This window comes from Sebastes fasciatus, chromosome 21 (assembly GCF_043250625.1).
Source record: "Sebastes fasciatus isolate fSebFas1 chromosome 21, fSebFas1.pri, whole genome shotgun sequence".
Lineage (NCBI taxonomy): Eukaryota > Metazoa > Chordata > Actinopteri > Perciformes > Sebastidae > Sebastes > Sebastes fasciatus.
Genome location: NC_133815.1, coordinates 2,083,073 through 2,096,149, shown reverse-complemented (window position 1 = coordinate 2,096,149; position 13,077 = coordinate 2,083,073). Strand labels below are relative to the sequence as shown.

The window sequence follows — 13,077 nt, the reverse complement described above, 5'->3', positions numbered from 1 at the left end:
TTATTGTCGTAATGTTAAAAAAATTCTCGTAAAGTTATGACTTTATTCATAAAAAGTCGTAATATTAAGATTTTTTCTTGTAATATTCTGACTTTATTCTGTAAATCTCAGATGTTTTTCCCCTCAATGTGCCCCTAATACTCCGTAGTACATTGTCTCTTTGGCCCTCACTGCATTAGACTTATATACTATATACTTAGACTATGAATTGTGTTACCTTCATCACAGTCATCAAATGTTTTGCGGCTCCAGACAGATTTTTTTTTTTTCTTTGCCTAAAATGGCTCTTTTGATAGTAAAGGTTGCTGACCCCTGCCCTAAACCTAACCCTATATGCGCAAACATACCAATCAAAAATCAAAACAGCTAAAGCTAAATTTGGCTGAATTCTAAAAGGCAGAAGTGGTAAAAACGAAGAACCGAGTTTGGGAGCCGAAAGAGCCGGCTCTTCTTGGTGAGCTGAGCCAAATGATCTGATTCACTAAAAAGAGCCTGAATTCCCAATCCCTACCATTTATCCTAGCTCTGAGGCTCTGAGGCTTTGAGGTATACAGCAGTGATGGGAATTCCGGCTCTTTTTAGTGAGCCAGATCATTTGGCTTAACTCACCAAGAAGAGCCGGCTCTTTCGACCTTTAAATTCTTATAAAAACGTATAATTCAATCAAATTCAGTGCTGTTTTGACCTATGATTAGTATGTGTGCACATATGTCACTTAAATTATTCAATATAATTATACTAAACCTTATAATTTCCAGAATATCGTAATTCTGCTTCGTTTCCGACTGTCACTCATCTTCAATTCAATTCCATTTATTTTTGTAGAGCGTTAAATCATAACAGAAGTTATCTCGAGACGCCTACAAATATTTTTTTAAATTCATTTTACTACAAATATTTGTGGATATTTTACATATGGGTTTTTTTAGGATGTTTTTCTGAAATTTTACAAAGTTTTGTCGGATACTTTACTAATATTTTTCTGCTATTTTGGGATATTTTCTGTGTTCATCACTGTAATGTTGCAGCTAGTAAAGGTATTTTGAGTGTGGTCTGCTACTCGCTCACCGCACTCCTTTCTCTCTTTCTCTCCTCCTCTCCCTCCTGCTCTGTACCTGTAGACCGTCAGCACACCGCCCCTCCCTGATTGATGGTATGATCCTTGTCTGTCATACCCTGATTGGTCGTACGGACATCATTAACACAACATTCAGTCACAGTCAGTGCATAGAGTGCCCGTGGCGCGGAGAAGATCATCATATCATTCTGCCTTGAATTAATTAAAAAAAAAGAAAAAACGGCTCTCGGATGGGAGCCGGCTCTTATCGTTCACTTAAAAGAGCCGGCTCAAAGAACCGGCTCGTTTGGGACCGACACACCTCCAGTATACAGTATGGTCCTCTCTCCTCTCCTCCTCTCCTCCCCTCCCCATCCCTCCTCTCTGCCATAGGCTCCTCACTCCCAGCATCATATTCTCCTCCGTCTTTTCCCTGAGTCATTGTGTTGCACCGGCTGTCTCTTGTGTGGGTTTTCAACAGCTCTCTGGCTCCTGTCAGGTCCCTCTCATGAACAGATTCGACGACGTTTGAAATGACTGAAGTGGCTCCAAGCTGCCCTGAGATGACAGGTGAGGAACAAATATGCTCTCTCATATTTTATCCACATTAAATGTATAGGAATGGGTGCACACAGGATGCACACACCTAGCTAGTAGGAGATGGACAAGCCCATATAGACTGCCAATGTTCTTGATAAGACTGAAATAACACCTTAATGCCATGCAGTGCTTTGTACTTGATATTTTAAAGAATAATATCACTAAAATGGTAAAGCATCTAGCTTCCTAGGTTTTTGCATTTTTTACTGCAGTACATGTTCAGCATGTGTAGCCTGTGAAAAACACATATACATCTGCAGTGCATGCCAAAATATATAAATAATTGCTGCCTTTCATACTGTATATAGTAGCCTTTTTGAATAATGGAAAAATAAAGGATGCCTGCTGAGTACATTTGATACAATGCAGTATATATGTTGGCCTGTATTGTCCTCCTACATCCCTGTTTAGTGACAGACTGCTAGATGTTCCTTCATTAATGCAGCAGCTTCTTATGCCACAAATCTCAACTGAAAGCAGCTAATACCTTTAAAAAACATGTGATTCAGCTGGTTTCTTTTGTGCACGTGATGTAATTCTGAGTGAAGATGAATCACTTGGGACTTAGCATGTATTTGCATATCTAATAATAACGTTTGCAGCCGTTCCCTGGTGTGTTTGTGCTGTCATGACCGCTGTAGATATAAAAACATAACAGGAGAAGAAGGCACACTCAGGGGTCCTGCATTGACAGCTCACACTGACCCCTGACCCCCAAAGGCGATATGGTGACTGACTGATAGGAGATTTACTGCATTGACAAACGCAGGAGTCACGTTCACATTTTTTAGCTATGTTTGCCTTTTGGGCAGCGTCGCATGAATCATGTCTTGACTGTTTTCTCTCCCAAAATCACAGCGCTGGCCCCTCCTCCTGCACCGCTGATCAGCAGTAGGAATGCATCTCCTGCTCGATCACCATCCAGTCACAACAACCCTGCAGGTAAAACTTCTGATCACATAACAACCTTTGATTATTTGCTGCCATTGTCTTCATAATCAAGATGAAGACAATGGCTGCAAGTGCATGTAGTGTTTGAATTACATCTGGTTCCACCTCTAATTATCCTGTTGTATATTTATGTGTTTTATCACAATGTTTTTACAGTACGGGTTGTGAGACAATTTATATTGGCGAGACACCCCGGGTGCATTGGTCAATTTAGAGATTTTGGGCTATTTTGCTTCCATAACGTGTCTTCTTTCAGATTACAGGAAAGAAAACATCCAGAATACACATTTAGTTATTTATTTGTCTATTTGCGTCCGTAGATTTCTCCTAAATTCACCAAAAGTTACCACTAAATAATGCCTCATTTGCATCTTAATGTCAGTAATCAACTGGAGAAGTTTCATGGTGATATCTATTAGTTAAACACGTTTACATATTCCCTTGTAGTGTCTTCAAAATGTATGCAATTTTACAATCCATATCTTTAAAGGTTGTTTTCTAAGAATGAGTTTTTTCTCAGGCTCTGAGCCAAAAATCTCCACTTCTGTAGCACTTACATCCACCAGACTTTCCAGTTTCATTCCTGTCTATATTTTGAAGGTTTTTACAGAGGGGTTTATTCATATATCATTCATAGCCTGATTTATACAGATTTTTTATGGCTGTTTGTTGACAGTATTTTCTGATTTATGGAGTGATAAAAAGAGATATCCAAATTTCCGTATGTAAAAACCTTTGACTCTAATATGTCAACAAAATGAAACAAGGATTTTGAACCTGACTTTATCCAATGTTCAGATTTCTGTTCTGGAAATGTCAGATAAAATTAGCACATATTTAATAAGATAATGCCTCATTTGCATATTTGAATATGAAATTTCAGAAAAATTGTAATACAAAAAATAATTGTCTTAATGTCAGTAATCAACTGGGGAAGATTCATGGTGAGATTTTTTTTCTTTTTTTTTTTTTTACTATATTCACCTGTAGTGTCCTCAAAATGTATTGAATTTTACAATCCATATCTTTAATGGCTGTTTTCTCAACATCAGTTTTTTCTCCCTCTGAGCCAGAAATCTCCACTTCAGTAGCATTTACATCCACCAAACTTTCCAGTTTTATTCCTATCTATATTCTGAAGGTTTTTACTGAGGGGTTTGTTCATATATCATTCATAGCCTATCGATAGGTAGGTAGTATCGATACCGCAGTAATCAATCTGCCCATCCCTCCTGGAAAATGCATCATCACACAAAGCTATAAAGAAGTTAAAATGCATCATTAATGCAACAGTAATATTAATCCAGAAACATCAGATAAATTAGGAAAACACTGACAGGGTACATTTTACTGCACAATCAATACTTTTACTGAGTGCAGGGTTTTTACTTGCAGGGGAAGTATTTTCACAGTGTGGTATTATTACTTAAGTAAAGGATCTGAATACTTCTTCCACCCCTGAATATAAAACATATGTACGACCTGCAGCCAGCTTTTAGTTGTTCTTTCACCTGTCTGAACGGCTCTCGGCTGCATTTAGCTAAAGAGCGAAGGAGGAAAGAGAGGAGACAGGAGGTATGATGAGTAACTCTCCAGCTGGTGGAGCTCTGTGTGGTCGGTCCTGTTCATCTGTCACTGACACACACTCACACACACACACACAGACACACACACACACACACACACACATACACACACACACACACACACACACACAATATGGTGGGTGGGTGTGTACTTGCTTGAGGAGGAGGAAGTATTCAGATCCTTTAGTTGAGTAAAAATGTCAACTCAGTGGAAAAAATACACAACTACTACTCATTTAAATATTTCCTTAAGAAAAAGTAAATGTGTTTTTGCAGCAAAATAAACTCAAGTATGTGAAGTACAAATACACATTGTTGAGTGAAAACTGTGTACAACCTTTTGAAGCTTTTGACTGTTTCACGCGGTCCTCATCAGCGTGTTGAGTTGCCATGGAAATGCAGATGTTTCCACAAATTCTGTGAACCTCTCTGTTTGACATCTACATCTCCATGGAAACTGAGCACAGTCAATCTGCTGGTGAGGAAATTGTTGTGATATGGCCCGAAAGCTCCAGAACAAGCAAGTAAGTGGACCTTTAAGTGGATGCGTTCAGATCAGTTAAAGACGGAAAGGAAGGACAGGAGGAACAAAGACACAAAAAAGGAAATAATTAAGGACTTAAAAAAGGAAGGAAAGAAAATAAGAAAAAATAATTTTACTTTAATTTTAACTCTGTCAGACAGTGTCGCTAACGTTTCAGCCTACATGACCTCGTTTTTTTCTCCAGTTGTACTCAAGAAGGTAACGTCTACATGTCGTTGGGTCATTTAACTTAAACCTGTCTGTTTTTCAGAGGACCTGAAAAGTCAACATTTTGTTTTAAAGGACTTTTCTGTGCCTTTATTGGATAATCAACAGTAGAGAGTTGACAGGAAATGAGGGGAGCGCAGGGCCAGCAGGGGGCGACTCCTCTGGTTGCTAAAAGAAGTGTGATTGTATAGAAGTCTATGAGAAAATGAGCCTACTTCTCACTTGATTTATTACCTCAGTAAACATTGTAAACATGAGTTTATGATCTCAATCGATAGTTTCAAGTCTTCTTCAATACAGCATGATGTTCATTTAGTAAATTATGGTCCCATTTAGAGTCAAATAGACCATAAAGCAGGGGATGCTTTAGGGCGTGGCTACCTTGTGATTGACAGGTCGCTACCACGGCGTTGTCCGGTCTGGGAGTTGTCCGTGTTTTCGTCTTACAACTTTAACCCTTTCATAGTGTGTTCTCAGTTCTTGAAGGTTAATTATAACATTTTGGTCGCCTAAAAATGTCTTATTCAGTGTTTGGTTATACTTAGCTCCACCCTCTCCTGTCACTTCTGGTTGCAAATAAACCAAGAGGGCGACGGCCAAAATGCGGAACTCGAGGCTTCAAAGCGGTTGTCCACAAACCAACGGGAGACGTCACGGTGACTACGTCCACTTCTTATATACAGTCTATGGGGGAGCGAGAGAGAGAGAGATGGGGTCAGATGTGGATTATAGACGTGAAGATTTTTACTTTACAACAGTGATATTCATCTCATGTTGAATCTGCAACAGTGCTCCCAGCTCACTGTGTGTCAACTGGTTTGTGCTAATTGCTCAGGAATATGCACCAATAAACCGTGATACTGACATGATAAAAGCCTTGAGGCGGGTCCAGCTTTAGCATGTAATGTTTTTATTTTTCAGTATGCAAAACAATCACTGTACAAATGCATATTATATGCATTTGATGCATTATATGCAGTTGAAATAAAATTTATAGAAAAATAAATAGATAAAATAACAAATAAATACATTAATCAGTACAAATGAAGACTTTTAAAAACATTAAATCCACCTAACCATCAATCAGTTGTTTCCACCTTATTCTTACTCTTGTCCCCTAATAGAAACAATATACCTTCATCCACTTAAGCCAATATTTTCCTGCCCTATTATAATTCCTTTATGACATTCTTTCATATGAAGCAACCTTTTCCCATTTCAGTTACCCAATCCTGAAAAGCAGGTGTTCCAGTTGCTTTCCAGTTCCTGAGAATATCATTATTTTACTGCCTGGGTCCATTTCTCCATTCATCTTTTTACACGTAATCTTAAAACCCTGACTGGAAGGGATTTCTGTGTCAAAATCTACATTTAAAACCCGGCCATGAGGTGGCGTAACAAGTACAATATATCCCTCTGAAATATAGTGTAGAAAAAGTACCAGTGTCTCTAAGTAATATTGATGTTTAAGTGTCTGAGTAAATGTACTTACTTCCCTCCTCTGTTACTCGTGTGTTCAGAGATGTCGGAGGCGCTGCGGGATAAGGAGCGCCGTGCGCAGCAGCACCTGGACCGCTCCGCCGAGGAGCGAGGGAGGAAGATGGATGTGCAGAAGAGGAAGGAGCAGCAGCGCCGTGCGGCAGCCGGGGAGAAGAGACGGCAGCAGCAAGAGGCAGAGAAGGTTAGAGGTCGCAGCACACCTATGATGCATTCCCTGCCTGTTAGAAGTGAGAAAACAGGATGACACGTCGTTTCTGAGGCTCTGACATCCATTAGGATTTTACAGTTGTGTTAAATATTCAAACTGGAGATTCCAGAAGCTTTTTGGTTGTTTTACAGAGGCTGTTTGACCCCTTACCTCAAACAAACAAAGCTTAAAATACTCTAATGAAATACTGAGATAAGATACAAATTAATAAACTAGAAACAATAAACAAGTGCCAGAACTTGAATAGGAAGCAGAAACACGTTAGAATAACGCACATGCATCGCAGAAATCCTTCTAAATGAAGTAAACGACTAGAAATCTGTCTTAATACGATTAGTACTAAATATATATTGAGATTCAACACCAAGCCCTGTTGGTTAAAGCACCCAAATCCAATCCTCTAACTTGTTTACTTGCTAAATTTGTCATTTAAATTAATCATATTAAACTGAACATAACTGAGAATATAGATTCATTGACATCTGTTTGATATAATTTTGTTGCCTTTGCTGCCACATATCAATTTAAAAATCATAGCAATATGCAGTATATATATCCCAATTGGGCAAATGCTTGAAAAAATCACATGTAAAATATTCAAATTGTGTTCTATTATTATGCATTACACACAAAAAACATGTTAATCAAAACCGTAAACAAATACCGGCGCCTCGTCGCAGCCTTCAGCGTTCGATACCGCCGCACAAGGCACCCTTTCGCGGCGGTATGAGATGCATCGGACTTTCCATTAACTACAATGTAAACCCATACGTGGCAACAATAATTGCACAGGGAAAGTGCTGTGGTGACGTAGTTTAAAGATTGAAAGAGACACACATGGCTTTCACGTTCACTTTACAATCAGCTGATCGCTTGTGTCTCGTGTTTACAATGTCCCGTGCACTGTAAAAATGTAGTAATTTTAGGCCCAACCATGTTGTTTTTAAACCTAACTAAGTGGTTTTATTGCCTAATCCTAAAGTGTTTCATTTAATTCACAAAATGAAGCATGTGTTTACTGCGACTGTGAAGTGACGTCGAGGGGTCTGACAAAGCGTCAGTATATGACGAGTTGGGATGAGAACATGTTATTGTTATTGCACGTGCCCCAGGCTCAACAGTTAACCATGACTAACTCCAAATCCACAAAACCAGCCTGAAAATGAAGAAAATCTGAAACGATTCCCTGAGAGTCTATGGAGCAGAGCCAGATAGTTGTCGGACTCTGGTTGGAGCTTGCCGGTGCTACACTATGATTGGCCAGTCTGCGTTTGAGAGGCGGGACTTAGCGAAAGGTAAATTATCCCCCCGAGCTCAAGTTGGCAACTCATATATGCGTGAATCAAAATAATCATGAATGCAGCACGTCCACATTCTCCTCTAAAGACCATGTTATGTTTTTCTGTGTGTCTGCTACTTTAACTAAGAAACACGATCATCTTTTCCACCAGTCATCACTCCCTCTTTTCTCCATTTTCTCTCTCTGAGCTCTCTGCCACCGAGTTAATTGTGTCGATCCATAACCGAGTCAGTGTGTTTCCAGCTGTTGTCGGGCTGAACCAGAGTTTAAGGGAATACCAAGTAATTAATGCAGAAGCTCTAATGACTTTCCGTCAGCCGACCAATTGTGTGCATTCAACTGAAACATGAAAAGTTTGGCTGGTTAGACACAGTACATAGACTCTGAGTTTAACCTCTCCTAACATCCACAGCAGATCAACACAGACACAATACTATGGAATACATCACATTATATCACAGGTAACCATCAAATTGCAATAATACAAATAGATCTGAGCCAATGTTGCGGTGCTCTAGGTGAACTCTACCGTGTATTGTATTGCAGCGCATTAAGTAACATTAATTATAAAATATGGCATAATGGAGTTACATCTGACGTATCAGACTGACACCTGCAAAGATTAAACGCCTACAGCACACTATAGCATTAATTACAGATAAAAACCAGAAACCAAGTGAGCAGTCTGACATCTACAGATGACCTGTACGCCGAAACATTTAGCCTAGAAATCAATTAATCAATTAACCAATCAATCCCCCCAGCAAATACGATCAACAACCTAGAGGAGCTGACTGTTTTAAACACGACCCTCCGCTGATTTATAATCTTTAAACGTTACTACAATTCTACAAAAAATTGCATAGAACACATTTTAAATCAGAGGAAAGAGGCTGTAAATTAAACTGTTTTGGGACGATGATAATCTAGAGCTGAGATGATTAGTCAATTCATCGAATAGTTGATCAAGAGAAGATTAATTAGCGACTATTTTTAGTAATTGTTTCAGTCAAACATCGTGGATTTGCTGCTTTTCTTTATCATATGATTGTTAATTAAATATATCCAAACAAGACATTTGAAAACCACCATCACCATGGGACAAAACTATTCATTGATTAATCCAGGATATGATCAGCAGATTAATCAATACTGAAAATAATCATTAGCTGCAGCCCGACCACACTCCTGGTGGCAGTATACAGAGTACAGAGTAGTATACTGAAATACACAGAAGTACATGGAAGGTCCATGTTGTCTCTGCTGTGGAGCGACAGATTATTAATCTACAATATTTTTACATTTTAAAGTCATTTATAAAGCAATAAAATGCCAACCATACCCTGGTTCCAGCTCTTTAATGTGAGGAGTTGCTGCTTCTCTCTGTTTTATATCATAGTATACTGAATATATTTTGGGTTTTGGACTAGTTATCCGACAAAACAAATAATTTGACGTCACCTAGAGCTCTGGGACATTATGATTCATAAAGTTTTTATATTTTATAGACTAGAAAATTAAAACGAGGAAGCCATGAGAAAGCGATAACCTTTAGTGCAGTAAATGCTCACAATAAAAAGGCTAAATTAACATTTAAATCATATATTGAAGCCGTCTGTGTTTTCTCCATTGAAGCACATTGATCGTGTGGATTTGTTTTCCTTTACAGCACAAATGAAACGCCATCAGAGATGATTTTGTGTTCATGGTTAGTGTCTTTTTCTCATAAAGTAATGCAGCATGAATAAAACTCACCACTCTAAATGAGTCATGAGTGGGCATCACTTGGCTGAGAATCATTGACTCATATTAATATTATTATTATAATCCCTTTTAGAGTCCAGCATAAATTATCTGCTGCGTTTGTGCATTAACCCTTTCAGCTCAGCCCAGAATATAAATTATTAGTGCCTGTTGAAAGGGTTAACAAGCCCCCGGTCAGTGACAGCCTGATCCACAGACAGTTCACCGCTCAGAGAGGCTGGGGTGGGGGGGTCACTGTCTTTATTGATTTTAAAAGCTCTGTTTTGCATGCTAACAGCCCCCCTCCCCCACTCACTCATATGCATAACTTAATGACATAATGATTGGTCAGCCTCGCGGGGCGATGACATCACCGTCAGCGTATCATGTGCCGTTTACTGGAACAGACAGTCGATGCTCGCAGCGCTGTGACAAGCACATATTTCACCTTCTGAAAAGGAAAAGAAATCCACACAATCAATGTGCTTCAATAAGAGAAACACAGACGGCTTCAATATGTAATTTAAATGTTAATTTATTGTGAGCATTTACTGCGTTAAAGGTTATCGCTTTCTCAGAACTGAGCAGAGCTTTTAATTTTCTAGTCTATAAAATATAAAAACATTATGAATCATAATGTCCCAGAGCTCTGGGTGACGTCAAATTATTTGTTTTGTCGGCTCAATAGTCCAAAACATAAAATATATTCAGTATACAAAGATATAAAACAGAGAAAAGCAGCAACTCCTCACATTAAAGAGCTGGAACCAGAGATTATTTGGCTTTTTATTGCTTGATAAATGACATTAAAATGTAAAAATATTGTAGATTAATATGTTGTCGCTCCACAGCAGAGACAACATGGACCTTCCATGTACTTCTGTGTATTCCAGTATACTAATCTGTATACTGCCACCAGGAGTGTGGTCGGGCTGCAGCGAATGATTATTTTCGTTATTGATTAATCTGCTGATTATTTCCTGAATTAATTGTAATTGTTTTGCCTGTGAAATTTAAAAAATGTCGAAATTTCTCGGAGCCGACGGTGACGTTTTCAAATGTCTTGTTCTGTTCGATCAACAGCCCAAAACCCAAAGAAAGAATAAATTAAGATATTAATTATCATATCAGTATCAATGGTCGACATTTCTGCTTGCAAAATAACTAAAGCAATTACTTGATGATCAAAATAGCCGCTAATTAATCTTCTCTTGATCAATTAATTTATTTATCGTCCAAAATAGTTTAATTTACAGCATCCTTTCTCTAATTTAAAACATTTTCTATGCAATTTTTTAAAAGACTTGTAGTGACATTTAAAGATTGTGAATCAGCGAAGGGTCGTGTTTTAAAACAGTCAGCTCCTTTAGGGTGTTGATGTATTTGCTGGGAGGATTGATTGGTTAATTGATTAATTGATTTCTTGGTTAAATGTTTCGGCGTACTGGCCATCAGTAGTTTTCAGACTGCTCACTTGGTTTCTGGATTTTATCTGTGATGAATAGATAGATGTCTCCGATGTTTATAATCCATTATGATTTAAGTTTGTAGTTTTGTATTAATGTTATTTAATGCCCCTTATAATTAGAATAAATCACAAATTAAATACCAAAAAGTTGTCATAGAAATTACAATGTTGTACAGAGAAATTGCAAACGCCTGCTCATCCATTCTGCTTTTCTTCTCTGATCTATATCTACAGTATTTCTGTATCTCTTTCCATTTCTGCTGTCTCTTTTTAATTCCCTCCTCCTGACTCTGAACCCCTCCTCCCGTCGGCTCTCCTCCCTCCTGCAGTTTGTGCGTGACTCTGCATGCACCTTCAGCAAACCCCCCCTTTACCATGCTGAGGTGGGGCATTTCCATCCTTTATATATATATAGACAGACAGTATACTGGAGCAGTGTATCAGCTTTATGCTGTGCCGTTACTGCCGTCTGCTTACTAACACCGCCACATTAATGGATGTCAGTTGAAAAGCCAGAATCGGATGTGGTTGTAAATAAAAAGCAGTAAGAGAAAGACAAGTATAGCAAGTATAATATTTACTCCATACTCTAACTAATATAATGAACACATCCTTAAATATACTCCATAAATATGTCAAAACAATGAGTCAATTATTATTAAATAACAAATTAGATAACTCGAGGATGACCAATTTGTTTATACACTTTGGTGTATTTTTATAATGTTTGAGCTCATATTTAAAAAAAATATTTTATCCTTTTTATTCTTCTACATTTTAGCCTTCATCTTCATCACAACTATTCATTACAGATGTCTCATAAATAGCAAAAAGACAACAAGACATTGCACCTATCAAGGCAATCAGATATTTACATACTAATCAATCAATATCCAGCACTGAAACAAAGAACGTGGAGACGACCGGTCCAATTTAATAATAATAATACATAATAAAGAATACCTGCAGGTCTTAAAAAAGTCTTAAAAAGCATTGAATTTGGTTTTAATGAAAAGGGCTTTGAAGGTATTAAAAAGTCATAAATATAATTTATAAAATATAAAAAAAATATATTTAAAAAATATTTTCTCTTGCATTCTTAAATAAATGTAAATAAATACTTTTTCACTGGTTAATCTATCCTTTTATTTTCTGTTGCTTATCCGGGTCCAAGTTGCATTAATTTAATCAGTTATATCATTAATAATTATTGTCATATGCTGCTGAGAAGTACTGATAGAACGTGATAAATAATTCTAGTCCATATCATCCCAACTGGTTTTCCTTTATACTTTATACTTTGACCAGTGTGATCATGAATTTATTTTAAGTGGTATTAAAAAGGGTTTCAATTGAACTGCAGAAACCCTGTAATAACTCACTAAATCTTTAAATATCTGATATTATTATATGAATGAATAATTGATAGACAGGCGCTGACAATATCTTAAATTGTCTACGTTAGGATGGTTTAAAGAACTAAAGAACTTGTGTATAGATTTTAAGAGCTGTGAATATTATAATTATTTGCTCTTTAAGATTAATACGCTGCATTAGTTTGTTCACTGAGGAAAAAGGATGGAATATAAGAACACACAATAATAAGATGAGAACATCACATCTATATTGTATTATTTCTCACCTTGATGGAAAAGAACAAATTCATTTGAATCATATCATGTGTCAAGTATTATTGTATTGTTGTTCTCCTGTGGTTTCTGTGTATTTTTATGAAGTATATTATACTGTGTAGAGGCAGAAGAAGGAGAACTGGAGTTAAAACCAATGCAACCAGTATCAATATCCAATCCACCCAGTTTGTCTGTGTGTGTTCATGCATGTGTGTGGGGGTGGTGATGGGATGCATTTTGTCCCCTCCCGTCTGACTAAACTGCTCTTTGAAATAGACTCAG

At 37.6% G+C, this 13,077-nt stretch overlaps 1 protein-coding gene across 7 annotated transcripts in view; it reads left to right on the top strand.

Moving 5' to 3' along the window:
- Nucleotides 1-1,434: 1,434 nt before the first annotated feature.
- map7d2b (MAP7 domain containing 2b) overlaps nt 1,435-13,077 on the top strand; it is a 29,689-nt gene continuing 18,046 nt past the window's right edge. For 3 of the 7 annotated variants that reach the window (XM_074621563.1, XM_074621560.1, XM_074621561.1), the window contains exons 1-3: nt 1,438-1,627; nt 2,516-2,599; nt 6,466-6,626. In XM_074621563.1, coding sequence (XP_074477664.1) covers nt 1,591-1,627; nt 2,516-2,599; nt 6,466-6,626 — 282 coding nt within the window. In that variant the 5' untranslated portion in view covers nt 1,438-1,590. Of the gene's footprint in view, nt 1,628-2,515; nt 2,600-6,465; nt 6,627-13,077 lie in introns of all 7 variants that reach the window. The other 4 variants (XR_012592123.1, XR_012592124.1, XM_074621562.1 and 1 more) reach the window with 2 other exon arrangements.